At 49.8% G+C, this 13,657-nt stretch overlaps 1 protein-coding gene across 1 annotated transcript in view; it reads left to right on the forward strand.

Moving 5' to 3' along the window:
• ABAT (4-aminobutyrate aminotransferase) overlaps window positions 1-13,657 on the forward strand; it is an 80,831-nt gene that overhangs the window by 40,076 nt on the left and 27,098 nt on the right. Inside the window, exons 2-3 of the mRNA XM_026520355.4 lie at window positions 3,840-3,954; window positions 13,258-13,355. Coding sequence (XP_026376140.1) covers window positions 3,885-3,954; window positions 13,258-13,355 — 168 coding nt within the window. The 5' untranslated portion in view covers window positions 3,840-3,884. The remainder of the gene's footprint in view (window positions 1-3,839; window positions 3,955-13,257; window positions 13,356-13,657) is intronic.

Here is a 13,657-nt window from a genome sequence, read left to right on the forward strand (position 1 = left end):
CGCGTGGCTTGTTCTGTGTACCCCTCTTGTGGACCTGGCTGAGCAGGACCCTTCTGAATAAGATGGAAGAGCTGGGCTCCCCCTGCCCCACATTGAGGGGGTCTCCAGCCAACCCTGTGCCTCCTCTTCCCTTCCACCTTCCCTTCCTTCTGTGATTTTGTGTTCTGGCCGCCCTTGCCATGTACCCGACTCTTGCCCATTCCACGTCTCATCACCCCTGAGCATTTGCTCGAGCCTCTACCTCCCCTTTCCTCTGTGGCTTCTGAAAATCTGCTCACCTTTAAAGGGGAAGCTTGGGTGACAGCTCACTGGCATCGTAACCCCCACCAGAATGAATCTCTCTGGGTGTTCCCTCAGCGCCTTATGTATTTGTACCAGCACAAGTCATGATTTCATCCCATCTTATACAGATTTACTTGTTGACAGTGAACTGGAAAATTCTTATATACATATCTTGCCAGGTTATTTTAAGGATTTATTGACATGACAGGGAAAGCAGCCTAGTGCATTAAATTCTCCCGTTCTCTCCCCTCGTTCCTCTGCCACTAAATTATGAGCTTCAGAAAGAGAGGAGCGTTTTGCCCATCTCAGTACCTACATAATGCAGTGCCTTGCCTGTAACAGGCACCTAATTAATTTTTGTTGATTGAATTAGTGGGCTAGAGAAAGTGCGCACATGACATCAACTGTTTTGATTGTTGGAAGCGTATTGTGCTAAGAATTCATGTCTGATAGAGATCAGGTTTTGTTATAAGGTCAATTTCAACTGCAGGCCACCGAAATGTCACGGCCATATATTTCCCATTGTGACATTTTGTAATTGAAAGTGTGCAGGTGACTCTCACTTTTGCAGAGCATTCAAATGTTAATATGTGCGTGCTCGGAGATTCTCGCTTTTTCAAACACATGTTTAATGGAAATTAAATTGTGTGGAGTCTTAAGTGCTCCCGTTTGAGACAAATGGTTTTAAATGAGAGACAGAAGCCGCTGGTTCTGCATAGTCACCGTGCTGCTAAATTAACAGGCTTGCTTTGAGTTGGCTATGCTGCTGGAATAGATTTAAAAAAAATTTTTTTTTAATCCATTGAGTTATCAAGGGAAGAGTATGGTTTCTCAGTTAATTTATGGTCACACGTTCCAGACCCATGCTCTCCTCAATAACATTTCCTCTGGTGAAAAGCAGCAAAATTTCCTCTCTGAACTAGACCATTTGTATTCATCAAGCCCCAGTATCTGATACGAATGAGATGTTTTGTTATTCGCTGAGTTAATCGATGTTGTCATGAGTTAAAGGAAGAGATTTGGGCTCGGACAGTCCCAGACCTTCCTGTAACCAGGGCCAAATACATAACCCCTCCAAAATTCCATGCCCTCATCTCCAGCACAGGAGACACCCTCCCGCTGGATGGTTGGGCACATCAAGGGGGATAAAGCACCCTCCAGAACCGTACCCCACTCCCTCAGACGACAGTCACTTCCTCCTGGGATGCCTCCCAGATCCCCCCCCCCCCCAGGAGAGACTTTATCCTTAGACACCCTGCACCTGCAGTGCTGAGGAGGAGAGCAGCAGTCAGGCACTCCCAGCTCGCTCCCAAGATGTGGAGTTCAGTCTGAGTCTCTAACCATGCTATTAGCTGGACTGTGTTTGTAAGCAAAAGAAATCCAGATACTCAAGCAAGCTAAAAAAAAAAAAAAAAAAAAGGCAGAAAAGGGAGCTTTCTTCTGGACCAGTAGGATGGGAACGCTTCTCCCTCAGTCCTGATGTTTCCTTCCAGTTGGAGGGACATCTATGAGCCTGACACTCCTGGCCCTCCCCCACCGCACCGCACCGGCTCACCCCCAGGGATGTGGGGTTGGGGAGACTCGGGTTGGCCCTGACAGGTGCAGCAGTGAGTGGTGCGCTCACAGCCAGGCTGGGCTGCAGGCTTCAGGTGGGACCAGGGAGCCTCTGCATCCAGGGCCTCCATCCTCTCTTGCAGCTGCTTCTCTGTGGCACACTGTTCTGCCCTGAAACACCCTGTTTGCATGCCGGTTCCTCTCCTGGGGTAGAAGGTGGCAGACCCCACAGCTCCCAGGACTCTGGCCTATCCCCATCCAGTCAGCTGTGGCCAGGGGTTCACACAGCATGGACAGGGCTGCCAGGTCCGCACCCCTGTAGACAGAGGGGGAGGTTTCTGAGAGCGGGGAGACACAGTGTGCTGAACAGACACCCCAAAGTTACCTCCTGCACCCACTTACCAGGGAGCGCCTTAGTTGCCACATCTGTGAAGAGTGGGTGGTGACATAGCCATTCACCTCTTGGGGCTCTGGGGATGAAACAGGGTGGTGTCAGCAGCACCTCTAGGTGCTCTGCTCATGGTCATGGTTGGAAGGCAAACACTGCATCTGACTGATCCCCGTGCCCTGTGCCCAGTGCCCATGGGGGAGGAGGGAAGGGCACATAGTAGGTGCACCATGAATATTCATGGAATGAGTGAGTCCTTAAACCAGTGCCAATGCTGCCCTCCTTTGTTCAGTCTTTGCTTCTAATAATAGAGCCCCACGTCCCATTAGCTCTGGGGGCACTGGGTTGGGAGCACTGCCAGTGCATCATCCTAGCTTGGTGCCAGACACCCCCCCATGTCCTTAACCCTGCTGCTAAGCCTGCCCGCCACCTCTAGTTGGCGCTTCCTCCGTGCTTTGTTCAGAGTGAATGGATGGACATCTATGCAGTGTTACGACTCAGCGACTCTGGGGTCAGACAGATCTGCTTTCAGATCCACCATTAACCTCTCTGTGCCTCAGTGTCCTCATCTGTAAAGAGGGGACCACAAAGCATTGCCGTGGGAATTCATAAAAATAATGAATATTAGTAGTGCGCTATGCAAAGAGCTTAGCACAGCGTGAAGAAAGGACGCGGGTGACAGGGTCCACAAGTTGTGAGACGTGAATGGCTCCAGCATTGTTCTGAGATCCAACACAATAGAACTGAAAGTACACACTGCAGATAATGAAGCAGGGATTGAGCAAGAAGACCCACAAACCAAAAGATGCCGGGGGATCACACTTGAATGGTGACCTGGGTAGGGGGCAGGTGGGGGGGGAGAGGTGATAAAAGAAAACAAACGGGGGCGAGGAGGGTGTTGCTCCAGGCCCATCTGCGGGCAACTGGCAGGTCTAAGCAGGGAGGGCCGGACTTGGGAGGGGTCTGGAGGGAATCAACATATGGGCCACATCAAGGGAACTACCCCCCCCCCCCATCTCCAGCGAACTCTAAGGTTGGTCACACCACTGAAAACATGCACTTCCCAACATGGGCTACCAGATACTGCACAGGGTCCTGGGATTCCCAGACAGCCCTGGGGACAAGTGTTCTGTGTGGGGACAGGATGGGGGGCTCCCAGCTGCCCATATTGTGCGGCCACTGCATCTGCTCTGAATCCTCCTCCGTCTGAGCCCCCCCGTCTCACAGGTCAGGCTGGCTTGTCCCGGGTGGATGACAGCTGAGCTTGTCAGCTCACCTGCAAAGGGATCTGAAGCCAGCTCTGTCCCCTTGCTCTGGTTTTCCCTCCAGAAAATGTGCACAGTGAGCCTGCCTGGGGTGTGGTCAAGGTCAAATGAAAACTCTTTTATTGAGGGAATCTCTACAACTAGCGTGGATCTCGAACCCCTGACCCAGAGCTCAAGAGTCACGTGCTCCTCCGACTGAGCCAGCCAGGTGCCCCCAGCCTTTGGTTTGTAAAGTGTATCTCCAGTATGAAAGCAAAGGATGTGATGTCAGCGGAACCTTCTCCACTATGTGGGAAATGGCAGGGAGGTGCCCTTGGCTGGCCTGACTGTGCATTTCTGATTTCTTTCAGGGCGGAAGCGTGTGAAGGGGGCCTCCGTTCCTGGAGGAGAGGATCATGGCCTTCATGTTGCTCAGCCGGCGGCTGGCCTGCACCTTTCAGAACAACTACCGCCTGCTCGCGCCCAGTAAGCCGTGGGGGTCTTGGCAAGAACTGGTCCTGATGGAAAACACAGTCCGGACTGGGGATTCTTGGGCTGAGAGAGCCCTTGGGGGTAAAGGGACTGGCCAGCCAGTACTTCTGGGGCTGGCTTTCCCTCACACACACTAGAACTGTCCCCATCACTGCCCCCCACCAGTCTCCCATCCCTGCCGTGTGCTCCTGTCCCTGCGTGAACAGCTCTGAGGTGGGCAGGAGTCTGATGCGGCCTGGGGCCATGTTGCTTGCCTGGAGTGGTGGCCCCAGCAGCCGGAAGGGTCCAGCCTGTCCTCACAGGGCCTGTTGGGGAAAACACACAGCTTAGCTTGCTGCCAAGAAACAAGAAGGCCATAAGCATCCTTGTGATCGACCTAAAGGCCAAGTGGGCTTCAAGGGCACTGGACAGGATGTGGCCGCCCCCACCGTGCTCTCCCTCACCTGCACCCACCCACACCTAGCTGGCCCACAGCACCACCCGCCCTGCGGCCACATCTCTCCTGGGCTTCTGTTTCTCTCCACCTCGCAGAGTGCAGGTGGCTTATCCAGGCCAGCCTTATTCACATGCAGGATCTCGTGAGACCCCCCCTCCCAGTTGCCCCACCAGGAAGGCACATATGAATCCCATTATACAAGTGAGAAAGCCAAGCCTCAGAGAAGCAAAGTCAGTCTGGCTGCAAACACTGGGTTATCATCCCTCCCCCATGTGCTCTGGGGGAGAGAGGAGCTAGCGGTAACCCCCTTAGGGGAACCCTACACCACCCCCCCAGCCTGTCCCAGTTGTCTCAGAGCCTGTGCTTGTCATCGTGGTGTCCCTTTCTTGTTGGTCTCCTTTGCCTTCTGAAGACAAGTGCTGGCCGTGGCCTTGGTTGGGATGTCGAATGCTGGTGTTTATACCCTGGGTGGGGTAAAGAGCAGACGTGTTCTCTCTCCCACAGGAGAATTAGCAGGGTTTGATTTAAAATAAAACTTTTAATTTGGGCTGATTTTACAAGTACAGAGAAATTACTAAGATAGTCCAGAGAGGTCCCCTGTGCCCCAATGTCCCCCACGGCTAAAATCTTACATCACCAGGATGCTCTTTTTGAAAACTAAGAAGCTGACCTTGTATGTTACTATTAACCAAACACCAGACTTCTCGTTCAATTTTACCAGGTTTTCCCTTGACATCTCTTTCTGGGTCCCAGGATCCAGCCTGAGTTCCCCCAGCGCACTTAGCTGTCACGTGGTCTCCTCTGGTCTGTGACGGTTTCTGCCTTCCCTTGTTCTTGAACTCTGTAGCCTCGAGGAGTTAGGTTTTGAGGTTTTGGGTTTTTTTAGGCAATTATAAGAGAAGCATACTAACGCTGACTCCTTATTATGTTAAAAATAAGCAGAAACCTGATTGATGGTGCAGGTATGGTGTGCTCCAAGCAGGAGGGAGAGTCATCCCAAGCTAGTACTATGGAACACCACAGTGCTGGGGACACATGAGTGACAAGAGAGCGTGGCTCTGCATTTGCAGGTCATTCTCAAGGACATTGGAGCCTTCCCAAGGAGACAACAAGGAAAGAGCGGTGGGTCAAGACTCCTACAAGTGGACCCCATTTCACCAAGTGAGCCTGACCAGTGGGCAGGACTCCGAGCTTCCATTTCTTGTCAGGAAAGTGGGGGTGGTCCTCCCTGCTTTGCACATTTCTTGTCTCAGAAGGAACAGTTCATGTGAAAGCTCTTTGTTTAAGCTTCCACTAGGTGGGGAGTGGCCTGACTCCCATTTTACAAGCATGGACATGGAAGCACAATGAAAAACCAAGACAGATACAAGTAAATCAGAGTTACCCGCTCTGCATTTTCTTGGCCAGAGATGAATCTTTCTTCAGCACCCTTGTGCCAGATGGAGAGAACCACACCGTGAGATTTTTTTTCTTTTCTTTTGGCCTATCACTTTGACATAACTAGTACGATAGAGAGATGATGGATCCATGATTGACAGGTGGGTAGATAGATATGAGTTTTTTAATACGAAACCACAGTGTTGGCAAAGCTACAGGAGTATGTGCACTCCTGCACTGTAGAGGGGCAAGTAGCAATAAGGAAATCGTTGTAAAAGTTTAGCTAACCTTTAATCCATTTAAGTCCCCTGGAAGAGGAAAGGGAGACTCAGAGAAATTATATCACTTTCTCAGAGCCTCAGTGCTAGCAAGTGGCTAAACCGGGCTTTGAGCTGAGAGCCAGGCTGGCCCAAAACTTGTAGCCTTAACCACTATATTAGTTATTTATTGTCTTGTGACAACTAGTCCCAAACTTAGCAGGTTAAAATAATGTTTTTTATTTATTATTTTATATAATTAGTTATTTACTTATTATCTCACAGTTCGTGTAGATTAGAAATCTGTGGGGGGCAGCTTAGCTGGATGTCTGGCTCCAGGTTTTTCACGAGGGTACGGCTGAGCTGTTGGCCAGGGCTGTGGTCTCATTGAAAGGCTCACCGTGGAAGCAGGGAGATCTGCTTCTAAGCTCACTCCCGTGGTTCTGGCTGGATTTGGGGCCACATGGACATCTCCACAGAGCAGCTCACAACATGGTACCTGCTTCCCCGGAGTGAGGGAGAGCAGGAGCGTGCTTCAGCCCATTGCCACACCCTCTGTGCTTAGGTGTTCATGTGATGTCTGCACCCATTGGATCGCTTCAAGACACGGTGGCTTATGGCTGAGACAGTTCCAATGGCTTTGCTTCGTGCCCCTCCCCCAAATCATTGATAATCTTATCCTGGCAAATGGAGTGCAGAGACTGGGAGACTAGACAGCAAAGTGGTTATCCCTGGGTGGTGAAATTATTGATATTTTTCTCCATGAATGTTTTATCAAAAAAATAAGTGGCATGCTGCCTTCCAGAGAACAGGAGAACTTTGCTACTCAGAGGCGACATAGTGCACAGCTCTCCTCTGACCGTACCATACCTGTGATGTGTTTGGCAAAAGACCTGAACAGCCTGGAGAGTACCCTGCCCCTTAGAGAACCAGAATGCCCAGGAGAGTGACAGAGAAGGAAACCCTCTGTCATCAAGCTCATCCTCAGCCCCTGCAGTCTCCAGTTTGGCAGATGACACAGACGGCGGCGGTGCCCCTGGTGCTGAGTAAAATGATGGCCAGGGTATTAGAAACGGAGAGCCAGTGGGGATGGATTGGTCCCTGGGTCCCCATCATCCACGGGAGTCCCAGTCTGAGCAGCCACATCTCCTGCTCTCGGAGTCCGTGGCTGTGTTCCTGCTTCAGATGCCTCTGTTCAGGTTAAAGGAGAACAGAGGAGAATGCGAGAATGTGAATGCTGTGTCACGAGGCTGCGGCTTGCAGTGTGTCCGAGGAATGACTGCGAGCTAACAGAACAGGGCCAGTGGTCCAGCTTAGCCAGCCATCACCGCAACCTCGTCCTCCTCTGGGCTGACAGAAGCTTTCCAGGAGCCTGGGCAAGAACCGAGGTGCTCCACAGAGCAAGGAAATGCCAGGAACAGAGGAGACACCCCCTCTTCACAATCACCTGCCTCCTGCCCCAAGCATAGATTTAAAAAGGTGAAGAGCCACCCAGAGGCAACAGCAGGTCTTCAAAGATTGTCGTTTGCATCAGAAACCCTCCTTGGAGAAGGAGCACACAGGCAGCGTCCACTCCGACATCAGCTGGAACGAGGGGAAAGCAGGAAAAAGAAAGTCAGGAAGAAGAAAGCTCTGCAGGCTGCCCGTGTTCCTGAGAACAGTGATATTGGACAGGAAGTGTTCACTGCTCACCCTGCAAGGGAAGTAAAAACAGGAAAGTCAACCAACGTGGGGAGAGTTACAGCCTCCAAGTGGGGAGGCAACAGAACTGGCCCAGAACAGGGGTGTCAGAGATGAGAAGCCCTAGAAACTCCTAATCCTCGGATGCAGGCAACAGCCATCGATTCTTCTGACTCTGGACAACAGAAACCAGTCAGTCATTCTGGAAAGGGTATTGAGACTCCACAGAGACACGTCGTTCTGGCTGTGATGAAGTTAGCGCTACGAGTGAGCTTGGCGCTCACTGTAAGGAGGTATCCCTGTGAGTGTGGCACACTCACACGGTGATCTCTTCCGTGAAGGGATCAAAGAACTCTTTACAAATATCCTCAGAGCCCAGAGATGAGGACGAGCCCGCAGAAGGCGCTTTGAGGGGCACCCAGCCGCAGCAAAGAATGCAATTCAGATACTTGAGAACTCACCTGTTCAGCAGAGAACACTGTCCGGGCTTCCATCTGGTGAGGCGGAAGCGCATGGTGTCTGTGAGGGCCATTCCTCCAAAGCGAGCTGCCCCCTGATGCGGAAACCTCTGGGAAGAACACGGCGTTTACACTGGTTCCAGGGGCCCCAGCGGTGGCTGCCACGGTGCTAAGACGCGAGGGCGTGTGAGCAGCTGCAGCTGGAAGAGCCGTGGCGCATCTTCTCTGCCGGACTGTGGTCTTTCCACATCAAGAACAGCGGACGACTCGTGATCTTTGAACGCCATGGCCCTCGGGCTGGCAGCTGTCTTGCCACAGCTGCGGAAGGTGCCCCCAAAGCGGCTCCTTGTTGGGTCTCATGCCTGGACCATGAAATGTACGGAATGGACCCCTCTTTGGGGTCCTCCGGAGAGCCCCAGCAAACCGTTATTTGCACGAAGGTGATGTGTGACCTTGTGTTCAGTGGCTCCAGCCCGGCTCAGTCGGCCCACGCCCACAGCATTCGTACCAGTGACCTTGTGTGGATCTGTGAAAGTCACAGATCCTAGAAAAGTGATGGTGGCCACGTGCCTAGAGAAATTTGTCTGTGTCTGTGGGTCACAATCGCACAATCCACTGCAAGTTTACGGAGGACACAAAGATATGATTATGGTATGACCATCCATAAAAGTATGATTTTTACCGGCCAACATGATGCCAGTATTCAGGTTGCGAAGCTAAATCAGACGCAGAATTACCAGTGTCGGTGGCACGGTTACTCTCTGATATTTGGCCTTTGTAGATCATTCAAGACAACAGCTGTCACTGACCACACAGACCCAGACTTTCAAACCACGAGATGTCACTGGAAGAAGTGTGACGCTCTTTTCACGGCTAGGAAAAGATCCAAACAGGACACACAGGACGATGTGCTGAGGATAACAGCAAAACTGATTCATGAAGTTTTTTGCCTCTCACCTTGGGAGGTCATTAGTTGAGCTAATTTCACATCGTCCCCATGCAGAAGCCAGTCTTCTTTTCCCCAGAGAAGCAGGGAGAAAGTGGAGTCCAGCCAGGTGCACCCCCAGCACAAGTCTGGGCACCTCTATGGGACGAAAGATTACACTTGAAGTTCTTACTGGAGGTTTGTCAGATTTAAACAGATTTTAAGGAACAATACTTCTCTGGGACTGCATGTAGCAATTTGTGCTACTAGTATTCTCCAGATATTATAGAATCTTAAATGGTTAAAAATGATAAGTAGTGTGGACAGTTGGAAGGAGGGAGGATAAGATTTTTAAAAGAAAAGCAAGGCAAACTACTCTAATTGAACTTGACCTTGGCCAAGCTCACGTCCAGAGCCCTTGCTGTTTGGGAAACTGGCCTTCGTTTATTACTCTCACTATAAAGATCAAGAGAACAGTAAAAACATTTGATGGCTGTTTTTATAGTTTGGAGTTAAACATTGACTCTGCATTGGCGAGGCCCGGAGGGTGGTAGGCATCGTCATCAGACCCTCCCCCCGACCGCGCACCTCCTGCCCGCGCCCTCTCCGTGCAGGGTCTCAGGTGTTGGGGCACATGCCTGTCTCCTGGCTGTGCTGCTTCGTTCATGAATGAAAATGCTGAATGGTTCAGTATTCATTCAAACTTTCCTTGCTGCTTTGTGCCTCTAGGAATTTGTCTTTGAAGGAAGTGAGTTGTTTCACTGAAAATGTTTCATTTCAGAGCCAGGCCCTAGAGGAGATGAAAGATAGTATCTGGGAAAGGAGAGGTCTGAGGGACAAATTCTCAGCTTAGCCGCTTACCAGCTGTGTGACCTTGGGCAAACTAGTTGACCTTTCTGAGCTTCAGTGTCTTTTTCTGTAACATGGGAATGATCATAACATCTACCTCCCAGGGGGCTGTGAGGCTTAAGTGAGACAATCCGTGGAAACTACTCTGGTTGCTGCTGGGTATGCTCACCATAAATTCCCGATGAATGGACCTCTCTGCTCGTGTGACTTGTAAGAGATCCCAGGGAAGGAAATCTGGTTGTTCTCTCCTGTGGTTTATATATCATGATTATATATCATCATTAAGAGAATATTCTGGGGCACCTGGCTGGCTCAGTCTGTAGAGTGTGCGACTCTTGATCTCAGGGTCGTGAGTTTAAGCCCCTTGCTGGGCATGGAGCCTACTTTTTAAAAAATGCTTAAGAGAATATTTGTTGTGTTGGTATTTGGTTATTTTCTCTATGAAAAGTCAAAATTGAGATAGAGTAGGAAAAGCAAAAGTTTTGGACGTGGGCTTAAATCCTGGCTCTACAAGTGACTCGCTGTGTGGCCTTGGGAACGTTGTTTAACCTCTCTGCTCTTCATCTATAATCTCTCAAGAGGGTTGTGGATAAATTAAAACAATAGATGGGAGTTCGCCTCGGCAGGGCCTGCCTGGCGCACAGCGGGGGCTGAGTCTGTGTTACCTGCCCCATCTTTCCGTGTTCGATAGCACCATTGCCAGCAAACTTACCAGGCTGTGGTTTTCAGGATCTCTGCCCAGGGGGTCCTGGCCCTCTTCTGTCCACACCCACGAAGACTTGGCACATGGTAGGAACTGATACAGCTCTTGATACAGACCTGTCAGCCTGCCACCTGGCCCTCGGCTTCTCCGTCTCGCACCCCATCCATCCCTGATCCCCAGGGATGAGTTCTTGCCCTCTCTCCACTCCCCTCCTGCCGTCTGCTGGCAGCCTTGGTGTCCTCATACCCACCTCTCCACACAACCGCACTCACTCCTGTCATTCCTCTCGAGACCCTTTCAGCTGCGGCTCCCACTGAAGCTGCGTCCAGCGCCAGCATTTCCACTTTCCAGATCCCAGGAAAGAGGGCTGCTGCAGCACGTGTCAGACACTTTCTGGAGAAAGGACGAGCAGACCTGTGTGTCCTCATTGGAGGACAGCTTGCAATTTTTAATTTTTCACTTTCCCACTTTACTGGAAACAGAGCAGGATCTGCACCAGTTAAGAACTGTTTTTTGTCCAAAAGTGTGTCCTCGTTTTGTGCAGGTCTAGCTGGAATCAGTCTGGACCAGTAACCCTGAGTGCTGGCCAAGGAAGAAGTAAACAGTTTAATGTAAAAAAGAAGTCATTGATATGTTCCACAGCCTTTAACTCAAGCTAATGGAACAAACTCTGTAGGGATTCCCTTTTCATTTTAAGATCAAACAGAAGACAAATCCAGCTGCTGCATGACTTAACGTAAGAGTAACTGGACTTTTCAAAGGGCTACATTTTGTTACATAAATAATTAAAAAACCCTCTTTGATATCCAGAGCAATTATGGAAAATTAAGAATGATTTTAAATATGTTTTCTAATATGGCTTTGTAGAGTTTGGCAAACTGTGTGTGTGTGAGAGGGAGGGAGGGAGGAAAGGAGGGCCAGACAGAGCCTAGCACGTTCTTTGCTTCGCCGAGTTTTGGTTTGCTTTCCTATAAGATAGAAACAATCCTGTAGGGCTGCATAAGGAGAAATGAAATCATGTATATGGTTTACACAAAGTGTCTAGTGATTCCCTAGTTTGATGCAACTCAAGTAAGAGGAGCTGACATTTCCCGGACACCACTTATGTGCCAGGAAGATCAAGGATGAGCAGGGGTATTAAGGGGATTGCTGGGGTTATTGATGGTCAGTCACCCCACACTTACCTTGAGCTAACCACAGCTCAGCTCTCTCTCAGTCAGGGATCAAGATTTGGGGTTGAGGCTGCCCTTTATCTCAGCCACATGCTGAGCTTCAAAAGCCTTGTGGGTCTAGCCTAGGAACTCCCCTCTATCCATTGATTACGATGCAAAAATATGAAATGGATCTCAACCAAATGACTTGTGCCCCAAACTTTTTTTTTTTTTAACGAAAAGCATCTGTAAGTGGGGACCACCTGAAAATTAAAAGAGGTTTGTTTTTTTTTTAAGATTTTATTTATTTATTTGAGAGAGAGAGAGAATGAGACGGAGGAAGGGGCCGCGGGAGAAGCAGACTCCCCGCTGAGCAGGGAGCCTGACATGGGACTCGATCCCAGGACCCTGGGATCACAACCCAAGCCAAAGGCAGATGCTTAACCGACTGAGCCACCCAGGTGCCCCAGGGACCACCTGAATTTAGACATTGGATTGTTCGCTCCTAGGTGATTTTTGGGTGTCACAACTAGTGGCACAACTCGAGGGGCAGTGCTCCTAGCATCTGGTGGGTGGAGGCCAGGGATGCAGGTAAACACTGTCCAGTGCACAGGACGGCCCCACAACAGAGTGTCTGGCCCAAAATGCCAGTGGTGCTAAGGGCTGAGGAACTCTAGTCTATATAGACATTTGGATATAAGTTTGGGTATAAATTAAATTTTGGCAAAATTTGGATAATTTTTATAATCTGACCTTTCCGCATGGTAATACCATGGCCATCTTTCCATGTACATAAAAATTCAAATTTCCAGGGGTGCCTGGGTGGCTCAGGCAGTTAGGTGTCCAACTCTCGAGTTCATCTCAGGTCATGATCTCAGGGTTGTGAGATCGAGCCCCATATCAGGCTCTGTGCTGGGCATGGAGCCTGCATAAGATTTCCCTCTCTCTCTACCCCTCCCCACTCATTCTCTCTCTCTCTCAAAAAAATATATAAAATAAAAATTTCCATGTCCATGAAGTGACGGAATATGTCATATTGTGTTTAGCTGCTCTCCATTGTTGGAAATTTAGGTTGTCTTCTTGTTGAAAGATAATATTATTATAAATATTGTAACCTACATTTTTGTGTACTGGTCCCATTATTTTCTTAGGATGAATCCTGAAATGAGATTGCTCAGTAGAAAGGAATCAGAAGGCATCATTAGCTGATACTCACACCAGCAGAACATGAGCACGCCTATTTGCCTACAACCTCACTAGCACCGGGCTTTCCCATTTGTTGGAATCTGTAGTGTTTTTGTGATGCTCAGGTCTGGCCAGACTCCATGTTCAGGGGTGGTCTGGCTAGGATGGGGTTGAGGTCCCGACACTGTCTCTGTTGGGGACATTGGGTGCCTATTAGGGCAGAATTCTCATTCTATCTACTGTTACCGGCATTCTCATCATCTTTGTTTACTACAGGCTCCAGACACATCAGTCAGGCCGCAGCCAAAGTTGACGTCGAATTTGATTATGACGGGCCCCTGATGAAGACTGAAGTCCCAGGGCCTAGATCTCGGGTGAGCTGAGCACCCTTGAGTGGTGTTCTTAAGAACAGAGTGAAAGGAGTCCATGAGGCAAGGACACAGCAAAGCTTAGAGACCTGCATTCTTAGCTGCTTTCACAGAGCTTACCACTAGAGATCAGGACATTAACTAGGCCATTCTGCCATAAGAAGTCAAAGAGGCCTTCTCAGAGGAGATGCAAGTTGTCTGTTGTCACAATAATGCTGTATAACAATCACAGAACCTCAGTAGATGGCTTATGCATCTGGGGTTAACCGGGAGTTAGCTAGGCAGCTCTGTTGGGCCCATCTACGTGC

This window comes from Ursus arctos, unplaced genomic scaffold, assembly GCF_023065955.2.
Source record: "Ursus arctos isolate Adak ecotype North America unplaced genomic scaffold, UrsArc2.0 scaffold_2, whole genome shotgun sequence".
Lineage (NCBI taxonomy): Eukaryota > Metazoa > Chordata > Mammalia > Carnivora > Ursidae > Ursus > Ursus arctos.